The sequence below is a fragment of the Sciurus carolinensis genome, chromosome 16 (assembly GCF_902686445.1).
Source record: "Sciurus carolinensis chromosome 16, mSciCar1.2, whole genome shotgun sequence".
Classification (NCBI taxonomy): domain Eukaryota; kingdom Metazoa; phylum Chordata; class Mammalia; order Rodentia; family Sciuridae; genus Sciurus; species Sciurus carolinensis.
This window is the reverse complement of record NC_062228.1, coordinates 26,811,861-26,837,329: the sequence shown is the minus strand read 5'-3', so window position 1 is coordinate 26,837,329 and position 25,469 is coordinate 26,811,861. Positions and strand designations below refer to the sequence as shown.

Below are 25,469 nucleotides of genomic sequence, written 5' to 3'. Positions count from 1 at the left end.
CTAATAAATGTGAAAGTGCTTGGAACAAAGGAGGCATTTGAAGTGTTTGTAGGTGAAGTCATTATTTACTTGAAACCAGACCTCCAGATCATAATTTTAGTATATCTTCCAAGAAGCAGAAAGCTTAAAATTCTAGCCACTAGGTTAATGGCTATAAAGGACACACCCTTTCTTCCCAAGTCAGAGCTGGCATAACCTTGCTAATCATTTGGGCCTCTTTCTCTTCAGGAAGGCTATGGCATTGGGGATGATGAATACTCCTGTGCATACGATGGCTGTAGGCAGCTGATTTGGTATAACGCCAGAAGCAAGCCGCATGTCCACCCATGCTGGAAAGAAGGTATTCATTCTTCTCCACCATAAATTTCTCACCTGGGTTAAAACATCTGGTTATTATGAGGCATCTACTATGGTAGTCCTTAAAATGTCTTAACTGGAAAAGACAATGATAAAAGAGATATTAATCTTTGTTTTAACTGCCATGGATGTTAATCATATTTCCTGATAAATTCATCTTGGGTGGAGACTTTTCTATAGCAAAAACATTTCAGAATATAAAATTCTTAATGAGAAAATGGTACTCTAAGGAGTAATGTGAATTCCAGTCTCCTCTTTGGAATCACACATTCGTGGAGATATTTAAGGACAAAGGAATTGTAATGCCATTAGAATGAGGATATTTTCAGAGACAAAATGGCTGTGTAATAGGTACTACTCAGTGGCCATGCTCTGATGGAGTAAGGTCATATGGTAGAGGATAGAACCTCTGGAAGGATTTTTATTCTCAAGCATTGGAGCTATGTAGGGGCTATAGCTCCGTGCATCCCTCTCATTTTCCTACCCTAACCAACATTATGGATTTAAAATGAAATTTCAGGCATGTTAAAAGAGCAGGAATTTGACCACTCCCATGAGATAGCTCCACTTGACTAAATTGATAGTGTGAGAAAGGGAAAAAATTCTGAAAAGCCAACAGGAACCCTCATTTTAATGGCTCGCAGGTTCTTGAAGGAACATGAAATCTACATATTTCCCAGAACATAAGATAAAAGTGCTGTTCTAAGCAGGTATGCCTGTAATTCCAATGGCTTAGGAGGCTGAGGCAGGAGGATTGCAAGTTCAAAGCCAACCTCAGCTACTTAACAAGGCCCTGAGCAACTTAATGAGATCCTATCTCAAAATAAAACAGAAAAAGGACTGGGGATGTGGATCAGTGGTTAAGCGCCCCTGAGTTCAATCCCTGGTACCAAAAAAAAAAGATAAAGGCACCATTTTAAAAAATTGTCTAATATATATATTAGTTGTAGATGGACAATAGTACCTTTACTTTATTTACTTATTTTTACATGGTGCTGAAACTCCAGCCTGTGATGTGGTAGGCAAGTGCTTTATTACTGAGATACAGCCCAGCCTCTAGTTTATTTTTTAATAGTAATTTTAAAAAAGATTTCTGAATATGTTTATTATAAAAATTTGATAGAAGGTGGGCATGGTGGTGTACACCTGGAGTCCCAGAAACTGAAGAGGTTGAGGCAGGAGGATTGCAAGTTTTAGTTCAGCTTCAGCAACTTAACAGGACCCTGTCTGAAAAGAAGAAATAGAAAGGGGCTGGAAATGTAGCTCAGTGGTATAATATCCCTGGTTTCAGCCTTCCATACCAAAAAGAAAAAAAGAAAAACCATGGAAAATAGAAAAAGATCAAGACAAACTTAAAAATTCCTTATAATTTTTCATCCAGAGATTTGAAACACTTAAATTGGATATATATATTTGTTGTCATTATACTTAGTACCTTGAACAGCTTTCCAGTTTATCAAAATAAATACTACTTTTGATGTCTTCTCAATATTCCATTATATCGTTAATTTTTTTTCCCAGTATTGGGAATTGTACCCAGGGGTGCTTTATCATTGAGCTACATCCCCAGCCCTTTTTAATTTTTTATTTGATCATGGATCTTGCTAAGTTGCTTAAGGCCTCGCTAAATTACTGAGGCTGGCCTCAAACTTGTCATCCACCTGCCTCAGCCTCCCCAGTTGCTGGGATTACAGGGTTGTGCCACTGTGCCCAGCTATAGTTGTATCGTATATTAACTAATACCTAATCTTTCTATGCTGACATTTTTGCCTTTTAAAATTATTATTATAAAGTATTCTGGATTTTCTCAACTTCCCTGGCAGGGGATCTATGGTTTCAAAGCTGTTACTATGAATTGCCAGACTTCCTCCACCAGCATTGAATGTCCATTTTTCTTGTTATCACTATAATTTCATGTTTTTCTTTAGCAGTAAAAAAAAAAAAAAAAAAAAAAAACACTGATGTCTCAGTTGTTCATCCTCATTGGTAAATGAGGATGAAAACTTTTTTTTTTGGTGGTGTTAGGGATTGAACCCAGGGCCTTGTGCTTAACAGGCAAACACTCTACAAACTGAGCTATATCCCCAGTCCCATATGAATACTTTTTTAAAAACATTTTTTCAGGTAGTTTTGATCTAGGGAGTTTTAAAATCTCACAAGAGGCAAATATGATTTTATCTTACCCTATTTCATTGATCCCAACATGCACGTTTTTTCCAAACTTTAACATTTTAAAATCAGAATGCATCTTACAATTAATAGTTTGTCATAATTTAATTGGCAGTATTCTTTTCATAATGACACATGAAAATATTTATATATAGGGATCAAATAATTTCAAGAATCAAAGATGAATGTGTCGAATACCTGGCTAAGGATTAATGACACATGAAAATATTTATATATAGGAATCAAATAATTTCAAGAATCAAAGATGAATGTGTCGAATACCTGGCTAAGGATGCAGACTTAATTCAGTGCCATTGAGGCCCTTAAGGAATCCTGTCCTGGTAGGACACAGCATTATCCTAACAGTGTTTCTCTTTGTCCTCTAGGAGACACAGTGGGATTTCTGTTAGACTTGAATGAAAAGCAAATGATCTTCTTTTTAAATGGCAACCAGCTGCCTCCTGAGAAGCAAGTCTTTTCATCTACTGTGTAAGTAGCTTCTCTCAGTCAAAAATTTGAGTAGATGCGTGGAATGTACTTTGTGCCAGGAAAAAAATCTTTGTCCTTTTATCTAAGCAATTTTAATGGAAAACTTATTTATTTCAAGTAATTGAAGGCCCACTTGATCAGACCTAAAACTGTCCCAAAGTTTGACATAGAAAAATAAAAAAAGAATATGCTCTGGTTCATAGACCTGTGAGGGTTAGTAAGCAGAATCTGTCCCCCTTCTTTTCCATCAGGGTACGATTGGCTCATCTCAACTTTCTGAAAAGTGCTGTGTGTATGAAATTTATTTCGTTTGTGTTAATTCTGTTCACCTTTGTACTCATTTTTATTTGTAGATCTGGATTTTTTGCTGCAGCTAGTTTCATGTCATATCAGCAATGTGAGTTCAATTTTGGAGCAAAACCTTTCAAATACCCACCATCTATGAAATTTAGCACTTTTAATGACTACGCCTTCCTAACAGCTGAAGAGAAAATCATTCTGCCAAGGTAAGGAAACTGCCCAGGCTGTCTCCAAACTGTAACTCATGAGAAACTGAAACAATTTATGGGAGCCTTTTTTTCGACTTTTTAAACAAGTAATTTTGAAAATCTCCCTGAAAATGCTGCCTTTCTGGGAAATGTAAATTGCTAAAACAAATCCCAGGAAAGATATTTACAAACCAATTATCTCTTTTTAGGTTTTTTGTTTCTTTTTTTCTGGTATTGAGGATTGAACCCAGGGGCACTTTACCATTGAGCTGCATCCCCAGTCCTTTTTATTTTTTATTTTTGAGACAGAGTCTCATAAGTTACTGAGGGTCTTACCAAGTTGCTGAGGCTGGCCTCAAATTTATGATCCTGGTTGGCTCTCCAAATCACTGGGATTACTGACATGCACCACCATGCCCAACTCAAACCAACTATTCTTATAAAAATTAACTAAAAAGTATCAAGAGTTATGTCCCTAAAAACATCACATTCAAGTGGTTTCACAAATATTTCCACAAAACTTTTAGGTAACAGAGAACCTCACTTGTATTTAAAATGTTATAGAACCCAGAAAAAAGAAGGAACACATATGAATTCTTTTTATGAGCCAAATAATGGCCATGTAAAAATCAGAAAAACAAGCTGGGCATGGTGGTGCACTCCTTTTATCCCAGTGACTCGGGAGGCTGAGGCAATAGGATCACAAGTTCAAGGCCAGCTTTAGCAACTTAGTGAGGCTCTAAGCAATTTAGTGATACCCTGTCTCAAAATTAAAAAATAAAAAGGGCTGGGGATTTGACTCAGTGTTTAAGCACCACTGGTTCAATCCCCAGTACCAAAAAGGAAAAAACAGAAAAACATAACATATGCATGCTCACAAAAAGAAGAAAACCTGCAAACCTAACTTCACTTGAATGTTAGTGTAAATCCTAAATCTTAGGAAATCAAGTGCATCTATTAACAGATTTGTGTTCAATGAAACCAACTTCTTTTGGGTTTTTAGCTACGTGGCAAAGATGCCAACATTGTTTCATAACCATTAGGACAGTGAATACCATCTTGTATAAAATTTCACTCCTGTAATTTGACAAAAACTGTATTGGCATTAATTTTCTCATTGGATGAATGACTGCTTCTCTTCCTTACAAGATGAATGTAGTCTATTCCATCAGCTAAGAAAAGACTCCAACTGCTTCCTTTAATTACTACAAGTTGAAGCTTGTTATACAATGTGAGCCAAAGTTTGTCATGTTTTAACAGGAGCATCTGCCTGGGTCTGTGTGAGGCAGGCATTCCTTTTACTAATGCTCATGAATTATATGAATTAGAGAATCCCTCAGCAGGCAAGGAAAGCACCCTGAGCAGGGCATAGCCAATATAGAACCGTTATGCCCCGGGAGGTATCTGTAACAATGGATTCCAAAACAGATCTAGAAGCAGCTCTCTGGACTGTGCTTCACATTAGACTATATTTTAGTAACTCAGCTGTTTCTAGGTGAACTAGAACATGTCACAGTGCTGTCATTGTCTGTAACACCAGAGCCTTGGTAACATCCTTAATAATATTAGGGCCACTTTTATCCCAGCTCAGGGATCTGAGGTCCATTCCTAGAACTTCCCTTCAGCTTGTCTTGATATGTGACAGAGAGTCTAACTTTCAGTTTCTCTTTGTGAAAGTCTGAGGTGGCTCCTCTCTCTTATCTGTCATATCCTGTTCCTTTTTCATCTAGCCTGCCTTTTCCTTGGATGAACCCACAAATCACCTGAAAGACACAATTGATCCATTTTCCCCTAGAGGGTAGCCTTAGTCAAAACTGCTTCAGTCTTTAGTTAACTGCCCCTGCAGAATTAAAACTTTCCAAAGCTAAGGTGGCAATGAGTATCAATTGTTGGAAGGTCTCCTTGTGCGGCCAACTTATCCATACCGTCTTGGTGACTGTGCCTATACATTTCGGCACCAGAACTTGTCTTGTCTTGAATAAGAACAGCAGAATTACAAGCGAAGTCAGTCCTATGTCATATCTAGCTTTGTTGTCTGTGACAATGACACCAAGAAGGATGTCAGGAACCTAACTGAGTGGCCTTCTTAAAACCAATCGCTGGCACCTTACTTCTCTTAACATTCAAGTTGAATTTAATTACAAATGGTGGCATTGAGCATAAGTGTCCCTAAGAACATTTTCTGTGCCATTAATAGTTTCAGCCTGTGTTCTAAAAACCTATATTCACTGATACCTTTTAACTGATATTTTACTCATTGGAATAGTACCCCCTTTTGGCTTCAGGGTAGGGGATAATGGTCCTATTATACAGCCAAGGATTTTGCAAATTGTTCTATATTATGTATACTCCATGTCTTTAATTCTCCTACTTCCATTAACTACTTTTTTCTTAAGCTTTTTATCATGGAAAACTTCAAATACATAAAGAAGGTAAAAAGAATAGAACAGTAAGGTACCACATGCCCATCCCTCAGCTATAGCAGTCATCCACTATGGCCATCTGTTGCTCCTAGTCTTTCCTCATCTCTGTGACAGCCCCATTATTATTCCATTTTCCCTGTGGCTGATACCTAGAATAGTCTCTTTAAACATACACCAGGCTCATTCCCTCATGCCATGTCTTCACTTAAGCATCACCTTAGTCAGACCTTCCTTGACTGCGTATTTAAAATCATTACTCCCCCTCCACATTCGTTCTCCACGTCTTTCTTCCCATTTTTCTTCACAGTATTCATCAGCATTTAACACTTATCTTATTCCTGTTTCTCGCCCTCAACCCCTCATCTGCGCTGCAGTGTACGCCCACTGAAGGCAGGGGTACTTTTTAGTCTTCTGTCCATTGCTGAGTTGCCAGGCCCATAAGTGGGATGAGTGAACACTCCACATTTCTCGTGCCCATCCATCAAGGCCGTGCCTTCAGCAGAGCACTTCTGCTGTTTTCGCATTCCATGCTGAGTGGAGGTGTAAGGGAAGGGGTGTGGACTTGGGGTGTCTGGACTTGCGGGAACTCTTTTATAAAGGTCTGTCATAAGCCCTTTGAAAATGTATTAAAATGTGTGTGTTTTTCTGGGAAAGGCAAGTCTTTGATGTACAATTTAAAAGGTTAAAATGTGCTAGTTAAGAAAAAAAGCACTGGACTTCTGTTTATCATGTATGACCTTGTGTAAAACATTTCTCTGAAGTTTAATTTCTTTATCTATGAAGTGGGAATGACCATGCTTCTCTCATTCTCTATTAAAATTAAAATGAGTTATCATGTACGAAAACATTTCTGAACAAAGCTTAAGGAGTACATAGTACCTCACACGTAGAGAGCTTTTTCAAAGCATGTTGTATACATCACTGCCAACAGGACCTGTTAACTTGTTGACAAAATGAGTTTCAAACTGCTCTTTCTACTCAGGCACAGGCGTCTTGCTCTATTGAAGCAAGTCAGTATCCGAGAAAACTGCTGCTCCCTTTGCTGTGATGAGGTAGCAGATACGCAACTGAAGCCATGTGGACACAGGTAAGAGAATTTGCTTGGTTATCTCTACATATTACATTAGGCAACATTTCCTCCCATATTGAATGCTTTTAGAACCTTACTGGTTCCAGAGCTCTTCATCAGGACTTCTTACATCTAAAGTGTACTGAATGAGGAATTAGCGTTTGTCAAGTAGTACCTGGCTGTTTTCCAGAAAGTATCTGAAATAGAAAAAGCTGTCTGGCATAGAAGCCCTATGTTTTTGTTTTGTTTATTCAGTACAATATTTTTAATGTAATTTTGACTTTGCAAAATGTAAAAGGTTTAATGCTATTTATGACCTTCTTGGCAAGTCTCTTAGTTTTAGAGCTTCCTCATTAACTTCTTTACACTCTTAATTATTGAGAAGGCTGCAGCCTCCATGCCATCTAACTAAATTTCACCTGTATGAGATGAACTTAGAGGGCAGTCTGAATCTTAGAGTGTCTAAGCATCAGCAAGAAAGCTGGTTCTCAAGAAGACTGTCCCAAGGTTAGGAAAGGGAGGAGGCATGGAGCAGGCTGACCCATCCACTTGTGCTGATTGTATGCAAGCAAAGTTCATGTTGATGTTACAGTCCAGCTACCTGCAATTCATCACATACCACCCCTGTCTTTTCCTTATATTTGACAAAGCTGATTCCCCAGAGGTCCAGAGCCTGCAGTGTTGGACCCCAGTTTTTCATTTCTAGGAATGACTCAGCTTGGACCCCTGCCTGCCTCTTTACATTTGCTGCCTCAAAATGGGTTTGTTGCCTCTTTGGCTATTAAGGGAAGTGAATGCAGTTTATTTCATTTCATTCTTAGTTTCTTTTCTGCTTCCCAGAATTTCTTATTTTGAGCACCTTTGCAGGTTTTAGTTATCAGGTCCTTACAGGCAGATGCATTTAAAGGTTGAATATCTTGATGCCCTTTTTGATCTTTGTTTCTGTAATTCTGTAAAGATCCCAAACAGGAGATTTTTTTTTCAGTTGTAGATGGACACGTACCTTTACTTTATTTATTTTTATGTGGTGCTAAGGATTGAACCCAGTGCCTCACACGTGCTAGGCAAGCATTCTACCACTGAGCTACAACCCCGTCCCTAGTTTTATTCATCTTTGAGTGCTCTGACCTTTCCTTGTGGTTTATACACAATAAAGGCTCATTAAGGAGGACTAACTGGTAAAAACTTAGAACTAGGTACCTTAAGTGTGATCATAGTTTCTACACTGTATATATCCAAAACAGGGTTAGAAAGGAAATTAAAAGAATTGTAAGGAAATTTAACCCAACTTGGCAACAATCACAATTTTAAAAGGATGACTTACTAAAGAAAGGAAATTTGGATAAAATAAATGACAAAAACTGACCCCTAAGAAGAGATTGAAAATCTAAGCAATCCTGTTATAACAGAAGAAATGTGGGTGATTATCAAAGCTACATCCCAAAAACCCAGATGTTTTTTGTTTTGTTTTGTTTTTTCCTTTTGTAATATGAATTACTACTGAGCTACATTCTCAACCTTATTTTTTTATTTATTTTTTGAGTCAGGAGCTTGCTCACTAAGTTGCCCAGGCTGTCCTTGAACTTGCGCTCCTCCTGCCTCAACCTCCCAAGTCACTGGGATTACAGGCTTGCATCACTGCGCCCAGCTTCAGCCCAGTTGGTTTCATAGGGAAATTCTTTACAATTTTCAGGGTGTAGGTCCTCCAGTTCATTTAAAGTGCTTCAGGCCACAGAGAAAATAAGAAATTGGCAATATTTTCACAAAGCCTGCTTGATAATCAGGTCAAAAGCCAAGAAGGAAAAAAAAAAAGAAAGAGGGGGAAATAAACTAGTTTTTTACTCTTGAATATAAATCTAAATAAAATATTAGCAAACAGGATGCAGCAACACAACCAGAGGGGCACAAAATAGGAAATCTACTCAAATAGGCTGGGGCAGGGGTTCTCCAAGAATGCTGAAAATGCATTTGTTAAAATTCAACATCCAGCTGGGTGCAGTGGTGCACACCTATAATCCTAGCAGTTCAGGAAGCTGAGTCAGGAAGATATCAAATTCAAAGCCAGCCTCAGCAACTTAGCAAGACCCTAAACAATTTAGTGAGAACCTGTCTCAAAATAAAAAATTTAAAAAGGGGTAGGGATGTGACTTAGTGTTAAAGTACCCCTGGGTTCAATCCTTGGTACAAACAAAAAAAAAAAAAAAAAATCAATATCTATTTCTAATGTATGAAAGGAAGAAAACAGTATAAAATAGGAATGGATGAAAACTTCCTTAATATAAAAAGCAGGGTCTAAGAATGTAGCTGAGTGGTAGAGCGCTTGCCCCCCTGGGTTCCATCCCCAGTACTACCAAAAAAGTATGTGTGTGTGTATACTTGGTTATGTATATATGTATGTATGTACATATGCACATAACCAAACACATCTTTTTTCAGTAGCTAAGATGGAAGCCAGAGCCCTATACATGATAGGCAAGCACTATGCTACTGACTGTACAACTGAGCCATAACCCCAGCCCACTAGCATCTCTAATGGTAACATTCTGAAAATATTCCAAGAGGTGCTGAGGATAGGACAAGGATGACTGTTATCACCATTTTGACTTACAAAATAAAAATCAGTAGCAACTAGCAACCAATTAGGACATATAATTGAAGACCCCTTTTACAGTAGTTTAAAAAAAGAAACTAAGAATATGTGGTGCTTCTATAAAGAAAACTTTTAGAAAAAAGCCTGGTGTGGTGGTATATACCTGCAGTCCTAGCTACTTGGGAGGCTGAGGCAGAAGAATCACTTGAGCCCAGAAATTGGACAGCACAGTGACTCGCTGTATCAGAAAAAAAAAAAAAAGAAGAAGGAAGAGAAAACTTTCAAATTTACAAGGAATATAAATCAGACTTGAATAAATTATTCAGTATTCTAATGACAATGGTTTCCCTAAACTCTAAATTTAATTTGGCCCAGAGTAAAAGGGCAACGTGATTTTTCTTTCTGGAACTAGATATGCTAATTTAAAGTTTAAAGCAACAGTCAGGTTGGGTGTGGTGACCCACATGTGTAATCGCAGCAACTGGGAGGTTGATAGGAGGATTGTAAATTTGAGGCCAACCTGGCAACTTTGTTAAACCTTGTCTCAAAAAAATAAACAGGGCTGGGGTTGTAGCTCAGCGGTTGAGCATCCCTGGGTTCAATCCCTGGTCATAGAAGAAGAATTATAGAGAGGACAATCCTATCACATCTAAAAGGATATTAAAATGAGTGTTAATAGTTTGGTTCTAATATATGACAAAGAATAACGGAACAAAGCAATAGAATAGAAGCCCAAAAATAGAGCTGGCTAAAATTGAAAATTTAACATGATAAAGACATTGTATCAACCTTGTGGTGAAAGATAAACTATTCAGTAAATGGTATTAATGAAATGAATAATTAGCTATGGAGAAAATGTATCATTGTATGTCAGCCTACATATACACATCTGTGTGTATACAGTGTATATACTACATACATATAGAATGTACTTGAACTTTTAACTTGTTCCTCTGAGGTGCTAGATGGAGGATCAGGAATGGGACAGAGATTTATTTTTTATTTATATATGTACTTAATTTTATTTTTCAAACCATATGCAATTATTTCCCCCTCAACCAAAAAGTTTGTCAACATACTAGATTTGATTGGAATGCAGTTAGAGTTGGACCTTTTGAAGCATTAACTTGACTGGCGTTTCATCTTTCTCCTCAGCGACCTGTGCATGGATTGTGCCTTGCAACTGGAGACCTGCCCATTGTGTCGTAAAGAAATAGTGTCTAGAGTCAGACAGATTTCTCATATTTCATGACATATGTGAAGAGACATCACGGACTTATTTCTACTCAATTCCAGCCAATATTGAAAAGAAAAACAAAGAAAAAAAAAAAAAAAACATCTCTAATCAGTTGTACGCACATTGAAACTTATAGCCATGGCCAGATTTTATGCTAAAATGGTAGTTTGTCAAAGACAAAATTCTCTTAGAATCTAATCCAACTTGCCAACCCTAAGAAATTCCTTTTAAGGCCAAGGAAAGCTGAATGCTAGTAGCCAGGCCTGTGGTACTTCCATGAAAAACAATAGGAGACAACGCTCTCCTGAATGCTGAAGCCACACCGGAATTCTCCATGTTGGGTTCATGTGATTGTTCAACACAGGATGTTTTGTGTCATAGTCAAAGTTTTTATTTTGGGGAGAAGTCGTTATGGAGAACTAAATGACAGCCTTTCTGGGTTTTGCATAACTTCAGTGATCAGAGAGTCATCGGTGTATTAAGCGTGGATATTGCACTGCAAGACTTGAATCTATAAAATTAGAATCACACAGGTCATTACTACAAGCAACATGGTGGACCCGAAAGAAGGTGCACAGACTGTAGAAAAAAAACTAAATTTTTTTATATTTCAGTGATTCCAAAGAACATTCTAGTTTTTTTTAACTGCAGAAAATTGGTGGTATTTTCACATTCATGGTGTTTCTATCCAGTTTCACTACCCACATTTTGTGAGGAAAAATGTTTTACCAGTGCAGGAGAAATTCTTAAATTGCAAAGTTAGACTGGAAAAAAATTTGGTACTTAGGGTATTTTTAAGGTACCATCAAATCAAGGTTTTTGCTTTTTGTTTAAAAAATTTTTTTAATCAGTATTGTTTTTGGAAGTAATATACTTTGAAACTCTTAAACCAATAGTCTCAAAAACTCTAGTGGACAGTCTGAGAACACATATACCTATTGTTTTAAATAAATACATGTTTTTGAATAGTGAATTCAATCATGGATCGTTGACTATGTCTTCATCAAAAGTGTTTATCCCTCTCAGGGTCTCTGGTGAAGACCTTCAAGAGTTCAGTTTTTTCTCCCAGAAAATTGGAAGGTAGAATTATAAATTCATAGAACTTATTTTATAATGGTGAACCTCAGCAGCTGCCTTTCAATTTATGCCAAGTCCTTACTGAGTTTATACTTGAATAGTAAATATGTCTTCTGAGTTTTACAGTGTCTTAAACTCAATGCACATTTTTTCTTCCTTTCCCACCCTTTCTTGTTTGTAGTTCATTAAACCTGTTCTATTACAGACCTAATTTCCTTCCTGGCTGTACTTGTTGGGGTGCTGGATTTTTTTCCATGTCTCTAGTCTTCCATGAATTCAAATATATATATATATATAAGTATATATACATATATAGATATATATGTTCTCCTCTTTAGCTTGTGGTGAATACAGTAATTTGCATTGAAGAATAAAACATCTGCTGCCTTTTTTGACTAAGATTTCACAACTTTCATTTTTGCCTACTGCTAAAGTTCCAAGACATGATACAGATTTTAAGGGCTATTTTTCAGGGTAAGAATCAAGTATAAGAATTAAGAAGTATCTTCAATCACTTATTCATCCAGCAGGTCTTCATTGAGCACCTTATACATGTTGGGCACTGTGCCTTCAAGGCATACAAAATGTGGAACAGGAACAGGAAGAGGGCAATATATTTGTGTTTATTATAATAAACTGTTAGTGCCCTGAAGGAAAAAGAGTAGAGCTCTAAGAATAGGAAAGGAACATGGAGAGAGAATAATCTAGAAGGGATGAGGGGCACCTGATTTAGACATTTGGCAGTGGGTAGGTGGGGGAGGAGGATCCAAAGAAACCTGATGAAGTAACATTTGGAAACTGAGGAAAATTTAAAGATAAACATAGCCAGACAGAGGGACTGAGGACAACCTTCTAGGACTTGGTAGCTAGTTGAATAGAGCAGTGCAGGCAAAGGCCCTAAGGAAAAAAGGAGCTCGGGGGCCTTGGGGATCTGATGGAGGTCCCATAGCTAGTAAGAAAGGAAGCCAGTACAAAGAATAGTATGCTCCAGTGTTGGAAAGGTCAGGAGGCTGTCATAAAGGCCATGTTAAAGAGTTTATATTTTATTCTAAATGCAGTAGGAAGCAAAGAAGTTTAAGCATGGAAGTACATGATAAATAATTTCAAAAGATGACTGGCTTCTATTTAGAAAATGGAATGGAAGGGTCGGGTGGAGAGAGGAGAAGTAAAAATTGCAAATAGTAGGACCAGTAAAGAACTGAAGTAGTCCAACTGAGAGGTAAAGGTGGTTTGTAAAAACAGTGGAGATAGAGAAAAACCAATAAATCAGTAATTTGTCAGAAATGGAAACTATAAGCTTTCTAGAAAATCTAGCAGGCCATATATCCCATCTCGTAGAGTGCCTGCCTCTCATGTGGGAGACCCAGGCTCGAGTCCCCAGCACTGTGGGATTGTGGAAATAGAAAATCTAGCCTTGAACTTTGCCCCTAAGATGGTCTGCTGTTCCATTTCTTTTTTTTTTTTTTTTTTGGGGGGGAGTGCTGGGGATCGAACCCAGGGCAAGCACTCTACCGACTGAGCTATCTCCCCAACCCCCTGCTGTTCCATTTCTTAGCTAATAAACCACAAAACAAAAGGTCTTCAATGTTAAGTTGATTAAACCATCCAGGATTCAAAAGGAAAGACAACATATTCCACACAGAGAAAAAACTTGGGATTGGCAAACTGTGTGGAACGGTAAACATCCATATTCTGCACTGAAATTAAGCACTGAAAGAGAATTTAAAGGCTAGAATTTTACTGCTGATATATTGTTACCAAGGAGAAAAACAACAAGAAATAGTTACTGGCATTTCTCTAGTGATTTATTGGAGAAATCTAGGGTTCCCGCCAAGAGAAATTGAGTAAATTGCCACCTTTCTTGAATGATGGAAGGCAGGAGAAAATCATGGTGCCAGCCAAAGAGTGCCAGGAAATGATTCAATCGCAGAAACAGCTTTACCAGTAGAAAATGACTTTCGCATGAATTTCAACCATCTTGAATGTGTCTGTGAAAACAAACTGCCCAACCAAGAACAGAACAGCTTTTTCCAAGATCATCCCCTTCTTTTGCTGTGTATTCACTTAAAAACATTCTTAATGCTAACCCATGAAGTGATAATTAGTAAAAAAACATCATTTAATATTTTCAAGTCAATTCTTAATTGTTTTCTCCAAGTGGGGAAAAAGGGCACCATACTTTTTTCAGCAGAAAAAGACAAAAGTTCAGATTTCCAAGGCTGTGTTGACCCAGAGATTAGCGACTGCCTAGCATGATTGACACAGGTCCTGCTAGGCCCTCATTTCCCAGTTTGTAAAATGGAGGTAATTCCTCATTGGGTCCCCCGCCCCCCACCATAGGGTTTCATATATTTCAAAGGGAAGCATGTGTTTATAAACATTTGGTACAGTATCTGGCACATGCCTGAATAAGTGGGTACCTATTACCTTTATCCCCCTTTGTTCCTAGAGCCAGGGATGGTGAAATGAATTGAAAGATGGTACAGTTCATCTTTGGCATTCTTCCCATATCAATAAATGAGGGTTTTATGCCTGTAATCCCAGTGGCTTGGGAGGCTGAGGCAGGAGAATTGGAAGTTCAAAGCCAGCCTCTGCAATTTAGGGAGGCCCTGAGCAACTTAATGAGACCCTGTCTCAAAATTAAAATGGGCTGGGGATGTGTCTCACTGGTTAAGAGCCCCTCAATCCCTGGTACAAAAAAAAAAAAAAAAAAAAACAAGTTTGGAGCCAGGTATGGTGGTACATGCATGTTGTCCATCTACTCAGGAGGCAGGCAGTGGGCAGGGAAGGATCACATGAGACCAGGAATTCAAGAACAGTCTGGGCAAAATAGCAAGACCCCATCTTAAAAAAAAAAAAAAAAAAAAAAAAAAAAAAGGTTTACAGGACTGGGCTGGGCTGGGGATATGGCTCAGTGGTAGAGCACTTACCTCACATATGCACATCCCTAAGTTCAATCCCCAGCACCAGAAGAGGAAAGAAGAAATGAGGTTTATGTCCCTTTCCCCTAAATCTGTGTAGGCTGCGTTTGCTTGACCAGTAGAACATAGTGGGATTGGTACTATGCCACTTTCCAGTACCAGTTCTTTAAGTGACTACCAGTTTCCACTTCTGTCTCTTGAAATACTTGCCTTCAGAACCAGCCACCACAGTGTGAGAAAACCCAAGCACCCACTGTTAGATCCACAGGACGAAGAACTGAGACCCTCTCGTCCTGTGCCCAGCATCCACATCTGAGCTCGTGGACAAAAGCCACCACTAATTGCCAGCCACCTGAATGAGCTCCTTGGAAGAAGCTTCTCTAGCTCCATTGCAGCTGTCCCAGCTGATAACCAAGTGGAACTACGGACATTTAGCAGGTAACCAGAACAGATAAAATCAAGTTTCATTCCTCCTTCCTGATCCCAATTATTTAGGAAGGGTGGGCAAGTTCATTTGATCCAGACATAAGAGGGGTATGTAAAGAAAGTAGGTCGTGGGGACCTTTGAAGAGTTTGCTGTGAGCTGTCTGACCAGTGCTTTACGGAACAGATCTCAGTCCCGAACCTCAGAAAAAAGAATTTTTTTTTTTTTCTCCCAGAACTGGGGATTGAACGCAGGGTTTCATGCATGACAGGGAAGCCTCTGTTCCTGAGTTATATCCCCAGCCCTTTTTAAAATTTATTTTGAAACAGGATCTCACAAAGTCACCCTGCTAACTCAAACCTGCCAGTGCCCCAAGTCATCCTCATGGGCTACCCAGCCCAGCTAAGCAAATCTTTTTGGATGCCTATGGAAAAAGTTTAGCACCTGGTGCTAAACTAAGTATTCTGAGATTAGATCTCGCCCAAGACAACTGTGTCTTTTTAACTAAATTTAGTTTCAGATCCTACAGTTTGTGTATGTCCGTTCAAAGATGTCCGCTAATTCATTCAGGATGATCATCTGACCCTCAATTCACACCGTAAATCTCTCTAGTTCCATACCACACATTTGGTTCAAAGGTATCAGGTGATCAAAGAAACAATGCTGAATGGTCCAATCAAGAGAAATTAGATCCAAAGCATCCTTTTTCAATTTTGCTGTTATGTATGGAGCAAAGTTCTTATTTCTGATTGCGTTGTTCAAAGTGGTTCTGTGGACTATTGCTTTGCAATATTACCCAGGGAGCAATTTACTACCTAATAATCTTTATGATGTGAAGATTATGGTGTAAATTTTGACATTCACTTCCTGCACTGGGGTCTGTTTCCATGGGGGGCGGGGGATAACTTTCTTACAAACATGACTTCTGCATTATCTTGGTTCAAGATTGGCACTCAAGTGATTTGGCAATTCAAAAGCATGCTTTCATTCCTGTTAGCTACTCATGAGGTTGAGGCGGAAGGATGACAAGTTTGAGGCCAGCCTCTGCAGTTTAGCGAGTCCGAATCTCAAAATCAAAAAAAAAGGAAAAAAAAAAAGGCAGGCGATGTACATGTATATAACTTAGTGGTAGAGCACCCCTGGATTCAATCCCTGGTACCGCTTTAAAAAAAAAAAAAAAAAAAAACCCGCTTTCAACTGCTTAACCGTCACAAACACCCTGCCAGGCTCAATTTATCCCCAAATTGTAAGCGAGGAAACTGAGGTTCTTAGCTTCGGACTCCTCAACCATAAAATAGGAATCCCGACCAACACGGCGAGACCACTGCCGTTCGCGCAGGCCCAGGGTCCCTCCGCGACTCTCCTCTACAGACTTCCTCTCTTTTGCTCCACCCCTGGCGCCGGGGACGCGCGCCTGTGATTGGCTGACAGAGCCCGCGGGGCGGTGCAGGGTTGCGGTGACCATGGCGACGGGAGGCGGGGCGCGGCGCCCAGGTCCGTAACCGACGTCTGGACCCGAGGCGGCGGCGGCGGCGCGCGGAGCGGCCTGGCTGGGCGGCCTCGCTGGGCGAGGAGGCCCGCCTGGCGCGGGGCCACAGCCAGGAACCTGAGGCCCAGCCTCGCGCGTAGGCGCTGAGTCGGCCGGGCTGTGAGCAGCCTGCGGCCTGGGCGGCGAGGCCTCCTCCCGACTGGCGGGCTTCAGTGCCCTCGATGCGGGTGTGGGCTCCGCGGAGCAGTACGGAGGCTGGGCCCGGGCCGCGGGCCGGATAGGAGGCCGACTGGCCCGCTCGCCCGCGCAGGTGGATGCGGCGCCGGGGCGATGGACGCCCTAGAAGAAGAGAGCTTCGCACTGTCCTTGTGAGTGACGCCGCAGCGCCCGGGAGGCTGCGGCCCCGTGAAGCGGTGATCTCAGGGGGTCGTGTCGCGGTGGGGGACAGCCGAGGCCTCTCTCCGGTTACCGGTCTCTGTTCTGCAGCCTCTGCGGCCGCTGGGCCAGCAGGCTTAGGTCCCGGGAGACAGGGGTGCGGGGACGGTGTCACCGTTTATCAGCGTCTCCATCACAATCCCGGGCCTGAACCTTAGGCGTCAGCAAAACCTGGCGGATTTGAGCGTCGAGGCCTGGCTGCGGGTCGGAGGCCCCTCCACCACCACCATCCCTCCCCCGACGCCTCTCGGTTTAATTGTCCAGTGCACCACTATTTCTCTGGCGCCTGCTTCACGCTGGCAAGCAGATAGGTGCAGCGTGATAGCCAAGATGCGGTGAGTAGCTCCCGCAGGAAATAAATGTGGAGGCGCCTGGAGATATCCCGTGGCAGGCGTGGCTCCCCTTATTTGTCCCTTTCATAATTCATTGTCATATTGGGTTTTGTGAAAGTGGAACCGTAACATTCAACTTGCGTGTCGCCGATGCCTTAAGTGTTTTTTTTTTTTTTTAGTTGTTGTTGTTTTTTTCTGTTTCCGATTGTTAAACAGTAATCAGTTAATCTTTAATTGCTGAAACTGAGTGATGGAAAGTTCGTTTTACTATTCTTTCGTGTCTTGTGCTTATTGGAAAGTGTCTGTAATAAACCATTTTTTCAAAATAATGAATTGAATCACACCTAATACTGGTCTATTTTTCAGCTCCTCTGCATCCGATGCAGAATTTGATGCTGTGGTTGGATATTTAGAGGACATTATCATGGGTAAGTTTCCATGCCACAACTGACCTGTGCTCTTCAGTTCTCAGACTCTATCTTTTAGGGAAATTGACATCAATTTGAAGAGTTAATTTTTTAAAAAGAGAAAACATCAAGTTGCATATAAATTTCAGTGTATCATAATGCAACATTAAGTGAGTACTACTGAGATTTGCCTTAGAAACAACCAGCCTAATACTCCTTAAAACAACTAAGTAGTATAGGTGGGTTCATAGGGCACAATGGCACCCATCTAATCCCAGCTTGGGAGGCTGAGGCAGGAGGATCACAAGTTCAAAGCCAACCTCAGCAACTTAGCAAGGCCCTAAGCAGCTTAAGAGAGGCCCTGTCTTGGGGCTGGAGTTGTACCTCAGTGATAAAGCACTTGCCTAGCATGTGTGAAGCACTGGGTTCAATTCTCTGCACCACATATAAATAAAGAAATAAAATAAAGGTCCATTAACAACTAAATAAAAGAGAGAGAGAGAGAGAGAGGCCCTGTCTCAAAATAAAAAATAAAATGGGCTGAGGTTGTGGCTCAGTTGTTAAGCTTTCCTGGTACCGGGAAAGAAAAAAAAAAAAAAAAAAAAAAATAGGTGGGCTCTTGCAGAGAGACCCTTAATATTTGGAGACCTGAACCTATGAGCATGACTAGCCATGCTTATCTTTTTAATTAGATGAACACCTTCAGCACATGCTTGTACCAGATCAATTAGAATAAAAACATAATCAATTTAAATGTCACCAAAGACCTATACAGGACCTTAAAGAGGAAGAAACATTCTGAACCCCAAATATCAAATGCTTGACATGGGATTTGATTTTCACAAAATCTTGCATGGGAACCTGCACATTTCTTCCCAGGAAAATCATATATGTAGTCAGAGTTCAACCCTGGGTGTTCTCTTGTCTTCTCTGAGAGGTGAGGGGCATCTGCATCCTGCCATTGAGGTATGTGTATATTTGCTATCCTTTATTAAATCTTTGCTTGTTCCTTCCTTCAGACATGTCCTGAAATTCTTTTCAGTGCTACTAGTCAAACCTGCACAGTCAGGCACAGTGTCACACACCTGTAATTCTAGCAAAGAGGCAGGAGGATCAAAAGTTGAGGCCAGCCATAGTAACTTAGTGAGAGCCTGTCTCAAAATAAAAAATAAAAGGGCTGGGGATGTAGCTCAGTGGTAGAGCACCCCTGGCTTCAATCCCCAGTACCAAAAAGAAAAAAAAAAAAAGAAAAGAAATTGCCTGTGCCAAGTTGAAGTTCCATTGCCTCCTTGCAGGGACTTCCTCCTTAACCCTGTCCAGTGACCCTACTTACCATAGATTTGGGACCTAGAGGGATATAGTCAGGTAATGGGGCATGTAGAAGGAGCTCTTGGCAAAACTTCAGGAAATACTGGTCTATTTTATTTCATATATTGGAGTAAGAGTAATTTTGGTTTTTTAGGTAATTTTGAGTTTTCATGCTATAAAACAGAACATAAAACCATAACCATTCACACACATGTCCACAAAGAAAATAAGGTGTCAAGCTTCAGCTGGATTTCTAGTTTCCTGAATTTTGCATTCATATTTGTGGATTCATTTTGGCATCTATTAATCCTGCTAAGTAACACAAATAGTAACAGGTTTCAAAGTTTTAAAACAAACATTGTTGACTTCAGTTTTTTTAGAAGTAGGAAAAGACACTGTTATTTGGTGTTATTGGCCATGTAGCTTAATCCAGTTCAGTCTGAAAATCACTGATTAGGTTTTTGAACCTTTGGTTCCTATAAAGGTTTGTGTTCTTAACTCCTAAATGTAGACATTTCACCATTAAGCTCTTTCATGAGGACTTGTGGATTTCTGAGGAAGACTGAAATTTGTTCAGTTCTTTTGCCTGTTATGGGCACCCTGTCTGCTGTGGGAAAATGAGTCTTCTGTAGGCACAGGGTATTTCTTCTATGTCTGGGTCCTTTCTTGAAGCTTTCCTTTTATTTTTAAAAATAATATCTCTTCGGTTGCTAAAATTCCCTATTCCCTAACCTGAAATGTTTGCGGTGAACTAATCTCTTTACATGCATGAATTCGTATTTAAATCCACAAAGCCACCCCATATGACAGATAGTATACTCATTCTCACTTTCCAGATGAAAAAATTGGGGTTTAGAGAAATTAAGTAACTTGTCCAAGGTCACACAGGAGCAAGTGGTGGCAGTAGGATTTGAACTCAGGCAGTTTGGCCTCTGTCAGTTCCCACTTTAACTACTCCACTGTTTTCCACATTGCTGCTAAAATTATATTAAAATAAGAGAGGGACTTGTTGCCAGTAGGTTTGAAGTCCTACAGTTTGAGAATGGATCTTCTGTATATGTCCAGTAAGCTTTTATAATTTCTAAAAAAGAAAGCCAATTTGTTCCTTTACAGACATATGGAGTATGAGGGAGTTCCCAAGCCATCCCATGTGGGTGTGTTTAAAATGAACTGGCAGAAGGTGGTGACATTTGCACAGAAGTGTGGACATACTTAAAGTCACCAAACTGAACACTTAAAAATGGTTAAAACAGTAAATTTTTGTGTATCTTACCACAGTTTTAAAATAAAAGCCAGGCTCTGTGGTGCACACCTGTCATCTCAGCTACTTGGGAAGCTGAGACAAGAGGATAGCAAGTTCAGGGCCAGCCTGGGCAAATTAGCAAGGTCCTATCGAAAAATAAAAAGGACTGGAGATTTAACTCAGTGGTAGAGTGCCTCTGAGTTCAACCCCAAGTGCCACAAAATAAAAAAAGACTGATTGGTCTTTTTCATGTCAATGCCCCATTATCGCTGCTTAAAACACCAGCTGTTGGGAAAGCAGTAACGTTGCTGTCTCATAAGTCAGAGTGACTGGTAATCTCCACTAAAAATAATAAATTCTCCTCCCTCTGTGGTTCAGATGATGAGTTCCAGTTGTTACAGAGAAATTTCATGGACAAGTATTACCAGGAGTTTGAAGACACAGAAGAGAATAAACTCATCTATACGCCCATTTTTAATGAATATGTAAGTAAATCCCTGTTTCTCCTACCAGGAGATTAGGGTGTCTTTAAGACCCAAATTTAGAATACTGAAATTTGCTGGTCTTTTAAAATAATGCCAGCAGGATACTGCCAGGAATTCTGATTAGAATCTGTTTTAGTTCACTTTCCTCCACCCAGCTCTTAGGGCTGTTTTCCAAAAGGCTTTCTGGCAGTATTTGATGAACTTGCAACTTCCTATTTAAAAGAAGGTGGACTTTACCCCAACCCTGCCTTGAAGTGCCTCAGGTGAGTTCTCTGTGCCTTGACACTGGTTCTCCATTTTCCAGTCATATACACAGGACTATTAAGTACAAGTGAAAGCAGGAGTGGGGGGCGTGGCTCAGTGTTAGCTCTTATCTAGCATGCACAGTGCGGGTTCATCCCCAGCACCGCCCCGCCCCCACACAAAAAAGTGAAAGCAGCCAAGATCCCTCTCACTAGTTGATAGGAATACAAAGACCAGAACCTGGGACCTCAGCTCTTTGCCCGAGGCTCTTTTTACTGTACCCTGAAGCCTCTCATGGCCTCTGGTGATTATCTCATCTGAGAATAGGGTTGAGGCTCGAGGACTTATTTTCTAAACACAGAATCAAAGTATAATCGAGGAAACTGGCTCAGCAGGAGCTGGGACTCCTCCAGGAGTGCTTCTTGTGTGTTCTGTCTGCACAGATTCCACATATGGAGGAAGAAGAGCCCCCATTTCCTTCCTTCCCTCCTGTACTGGGAGTGGGCACCCTGCTGTACTAACCCTGTAACAGGGGTAGAGCAGCCCTCCTGTTACACATAATCACTTGCAGATGCTCCTCTCTGCAGCAGGAGTCCCGAACTTAGCCAGAACAGGAGCTGGGATTTGGTCCCCTTTGGCATCACTGACACTGAGCATAGAGCCTACACATAGAATAGGCTCTCAGGAAACTGCCAAGGGCAGGGGACAGGGGACAGGTTTTCTGAAAAAAAGTTCTGCTTCCCTAAAGTGTCTAACCAAGGTCTAACCAAGATCCTTTCCACTGTTGCAGATTTCTCTGGTGGAAAAATATATTGAAGAACAGCTGCTGGAGCGAATTCCTGGATTTAACATGGCGGCTTTCACAACTACATTACAGTGAGTTGAGTGTGACTGTTTCTCTCCCTCCTCCTTCCCTAGACTCGAGGGCAGGGTGGAAAGCCCTCCTTCCTTACCCAAGAGAAAGCCTTCAGGGGGCTCTTGATGTCAAGGCGACACCTCTGCACAAAATCTTGAAGAGACAGTGTGTCTGGCCATTCATTCCTGAAGCCACCACCCTTTCCTTTTACAGGCACCATAAAGATGAAGTGGCTGGTGACATATTCGATATGCTGCTCACATTTACGGATTTTCTGGCTTTTAAAGAAATGTTTCTGGACTATAGAGCAGTAAGTTACAACTGCCTATTTATTTAGCCACACTGAACCATTTAGGAAGTTCCAACTAGAACTATGTGAACACAGCCATCTCCCACGTTTCCCCATCACTGCCCCTTAAAACTGGCCAGTGTCAGTAGAGGAGCTTGCAAGGTGTCAGCGGAGGGAGCTCCTGACCACTGGGTGGAACCATGTTGTTTGTTTTGGTTCTGGGGAATGAACCCAGGGGCATTTGACCACTGAGCCACATCCCCAGCCCTTTATCGTATTTTATTTAGAGACAGGGTCTCACTGAGTTGCTCAGGGCCTTGCCAAGTTGCTGAGGCTGGTTTTGAACTCATGATCCTCCTGCCTCAGCCTTCTCAGCTGCTGGGGTTACAGGCCTCTGCTGGCTGGCCAGAACCTTTCCATGTTGGGATGAAACAGGCCCAGGTACCACCTTAGCGTCCCTAAATAAGCAGGACACAAACCAAAGAACTGGTCTAATTCTGTCTTGCCTCTCTAATAATGCAGGCTCTTTATAAGAAAAATATTTTCCAGTGAAGAGGGGTACATTTTTAAAGGGTGCCCAGGGCTGGCATTGAGCAGAAATACAAAATAATTGGCCTTCCATCCCTGAGTGCTTCCCACCCCAACGGTGAGCTCCCCTCCCCCCGCTACAGGCAGGGTCCTGTGCCAAAAAGGCATCTTTTTGTTGTTTGCTGCTTAAAGCTGTATCTTTTCTCATGCAGGAAAAGGAAGGCCGGGGACTGGACTTAAGCAGTGGCTTAGTGGTGACGTCATTGTGCAAATCATCTATGCCAGCTTCCCAGAATAATCTGCGGCACTAGGTCCCACCTCCAGGCAATGAACAGGATCATTCTAGATGTCACCAGTCTAATAGACTCAGAGAGACTTCAGCTAATGACCACCGAAGAGTCCATCTCGGAAAGACTCTGTTCTGCAGCCCTTGGTTTGTGTTAAGTATTGATAGGTCAGAAACAACATGATAGACATTTGGACCCACTTCTCCTGATACGCCATCTTGTATTAGTGTTCATCCCCTCCCCTACTAGTCACCTCTCAGGTGCTTGAGTCAGGCCACTCTGATCAAGCCCATGTCAGCCATTCCACCTGGGGGCCCTTCCCCAGTACATGTAGGTGTGTTTAACTACCACCATGAACTCTCTTCTTCCCAGCAGGCTTTGCATGAGTCCTTTGTACACTTGCTGTTCTTTTTCACATGGGCCAGAGTTTCAGTCCTTCCCCCTCAATGGGGTTTTTGTTTGGGAGTATTTATCGAGGGAGTTACTGGAGCCAGCTGCCTGTCCTAACTAAGATTTCTGTATCTCCTCTGATCACAGCTTGTGCTGGCTGTGGGGATCAACCAAGAGAGATGTCCTTTACCCTAAAAGCTACCTGTGAAAGCCAACTCCCAGTCCTAACATACGCAATCCTTGTAACACTGTCTTCTGCTGGTCCTGATGTAGTCCCACTGTTTCTAGAAGTCTCTTTCAAGCATTATTTTTGAAAAAATATTTTTTATAGATGAATACTCAGGCAAACTTAATGGATATGATCTTGGAACTTCCATGATTATCCACCTAAAGATCAAAGTATTATATGCTGTGTGCTTTTTAGTCATTAGTGCTGTGAAGGTAAAAGTGCTTTTCACATGGGCGCACCTGTTTTACCAGCACCCATGAACGTCTGCCATGTGCTGGAAACAGGCTGGAGCTACCTGCTGTCACAGCACGTCAGCTGTGTTTGTGCACGTTTGCTTAAGACCCTTTCTGTGTAAGCCAGTTGGTTGGGTTTTATTGGGGTAGGTAAGGATCTGCAATTTCTTCTTCCTGTCAGAATCTCTCCTGCCAAGATGGTGTCCACTGGTCTAGCTCAGCATGAGTAGGAGACAGTGGACAGCTTTACTGGTCGTCTCTCAGCTTTGGTTTAGTACAATGTTTGGTTTAGTACTGACCAGAAAACATGTATGTCACATCCCTGGAAAGAAGAAAACAGTTCAATTCCCAATGTGTACTTTTGATTTTATTTTTTATAGTAAAAATAAGAATCTGTGCTGACTTTTCACTTATCTGTTCTGGTTTTAAAGGATGAGCTATAAGCTATGTGTTTTTCTGTGCTAATGTGTCATTTATTACTTTTTGTACCATGAGTAAAATTTGAGGTGTTTTGCAAGAACCATCATTCTAAATGAGTTGCCTCCTCTACTTATTTATGACTGATTTTTTTGTGATGCTGGGGGTCAAACCCAGGGCTTAACACATGCTGGGGCAAGGTGCTCTGCCACTGAGCCACAGCCCCAGTCCCCATCCTCTGTGCCATCCGGTTATTATTGCTTCTAAACCAAGGCACTCTCAGAAGCAGCCTCTTAAATGCCACCTCTCCTGGGCCTGCTTTCCTTCCTCTCCTTTTTAAGTAGGACCCGCCCATCACAGGCCAGGGTTGTGGGACGCCCTCGGTAAGATCGGGTGGTCCCAGCTGAGAAGAGGCAAGCGGACAACTCCAGAGATGAAATAATGAAAAATGAGAAGAAAAGCAAACTGTTCTTTTCACTCTTTCTACTCAGAAAAAGCAGGCCTGTCGCAGGTTAAGTTGGCTTGCTGTTTTCTTTAAAAAAAAAAAAAAAAAAAAAAAAAAAAAAAAACTAGAAAAAATCAAACTAGAAATCCAGCTGCACAGAAACTTAGACTGTGATGTCCTGAGCCGCCTCTGATGGGCTCAGCCGTGGCCAGGGTGAGAAGGCTGACATTCTGGTCCAGCCCCAGAAGAGGGCCACACACCCCTGTCCCCTTAGAACTCCTCACCCATGGGGAGCAATAGTCACCAAACTGTGATCTGTAATGTCCCCCTTGAAACCAGCTGTGTTTTAGGGTATCAGACCCAACAGGAGGGTGGACTCACTAGGTGCCTAGCATTTCTCTTAAGCCTTAAAATGGCTTGCTCTTCCTTAAAATCAGACTCAAAACCAAACAGCTTAATCCTGCCATGATTATAATTTACTGTTTAACAACTTGAGAGTAGGATTTATATCAGGACAGCAAGCCTGTCCCTCATCCCTCAGCTAGAAAAAGCCTTTGGCTTTTCACCCAGAGGATGTTCCTCTAAAGCGTTAAAAAAATAAGCTCAGAA

The 25,469-nt window shown here is 41.1% G+C and overlaps 2 protein-coding genes across 7 annotated transcripts in view; both read left to right on the top strand.

Annotated features, from left to right (window-relative positions):
- Rspry1 (ring finger and SPRY domain containing 1) overlaps positions 1-10,957 on the top strand; it is a 44,039-nt gene extending 33,082 nt beyond the window's left edge. For all 6 annotated transcript variants that reach the window (XM_047528022.1, XM_047528024.1, XM_047528026.1 and 3 more), the window contains 5 exons: positions 229-340; positions 2,913-3,015; positions 3,369-3,521; positions 6,909-7,013; positions 10,741-10,957. In XM_047528022.1, coding sequence (XP_047383978.1) covers positions 229-340; positions 2,913-3,015; positions 3,369-3,521; positions 6,909-7,013; positions 10,741-10,837 — 570 coding nt within the window. In that variant the 3' untranslated portion in view covers positions 10,838-10,957. The remainder of the gene's footprint in view (positions 1-228; positions 341-2,912; positions 3,016-3,368; positions 3,522-6,908; positions 7,014-10,740) is intronic.
- Positions 10,958-16,742: 5,785 nt separating this feature from the next.
- Arl2bp (ADP ribosylation factor like GTPase 2 binding protein) lies at positions 16,743-24,547 on the top strand. The gene is made up of 6 exons (XM_047529758.1): positions 16,743-17,101; positions 17,867-17,928; positions 20,837-20,943; positions 21,977-22,062; positions 22,256-22,352; positions 23,072-24,547. Exons 1-6 carry the CDS (start codon positions 17,064-17,066, stop codon positions 23,168-23,170), a joined length of 489 nt encoding a protein of 162 aa, XP_047385714.1. The 5' UTR covers positions 16,743-17,063; the 3' UTR covers positions 23,171-24,547.
- Positions 24,548-25,469: the final 922 nt, after the last annotated feature.

Excerpts from the sequence above, each read along its gene's own strand:
- Arl2bp (XM_047529758.1), top strand. The coding sequence starts at position 17,064 with ATGGACGCCCTAGAAGAAGAGAGCTTCGCACTGTCCTT. Across the intron at positions 17,102-17,866 it reads GAGAGCTTCGCACTGTCCTT|CTCCTCTGCATCCGATGCAG; the intron begins GTGAGTGACGCC and ends TCTATTTTTCAG. Across the intron at positions 22,063-22,255 it reads GCTTTCACAACTACATTACA|GCACCATAAAGATGAAGTGG; the intron begins GTGAGTTGAGTG and ends TTCCTTTTACAG.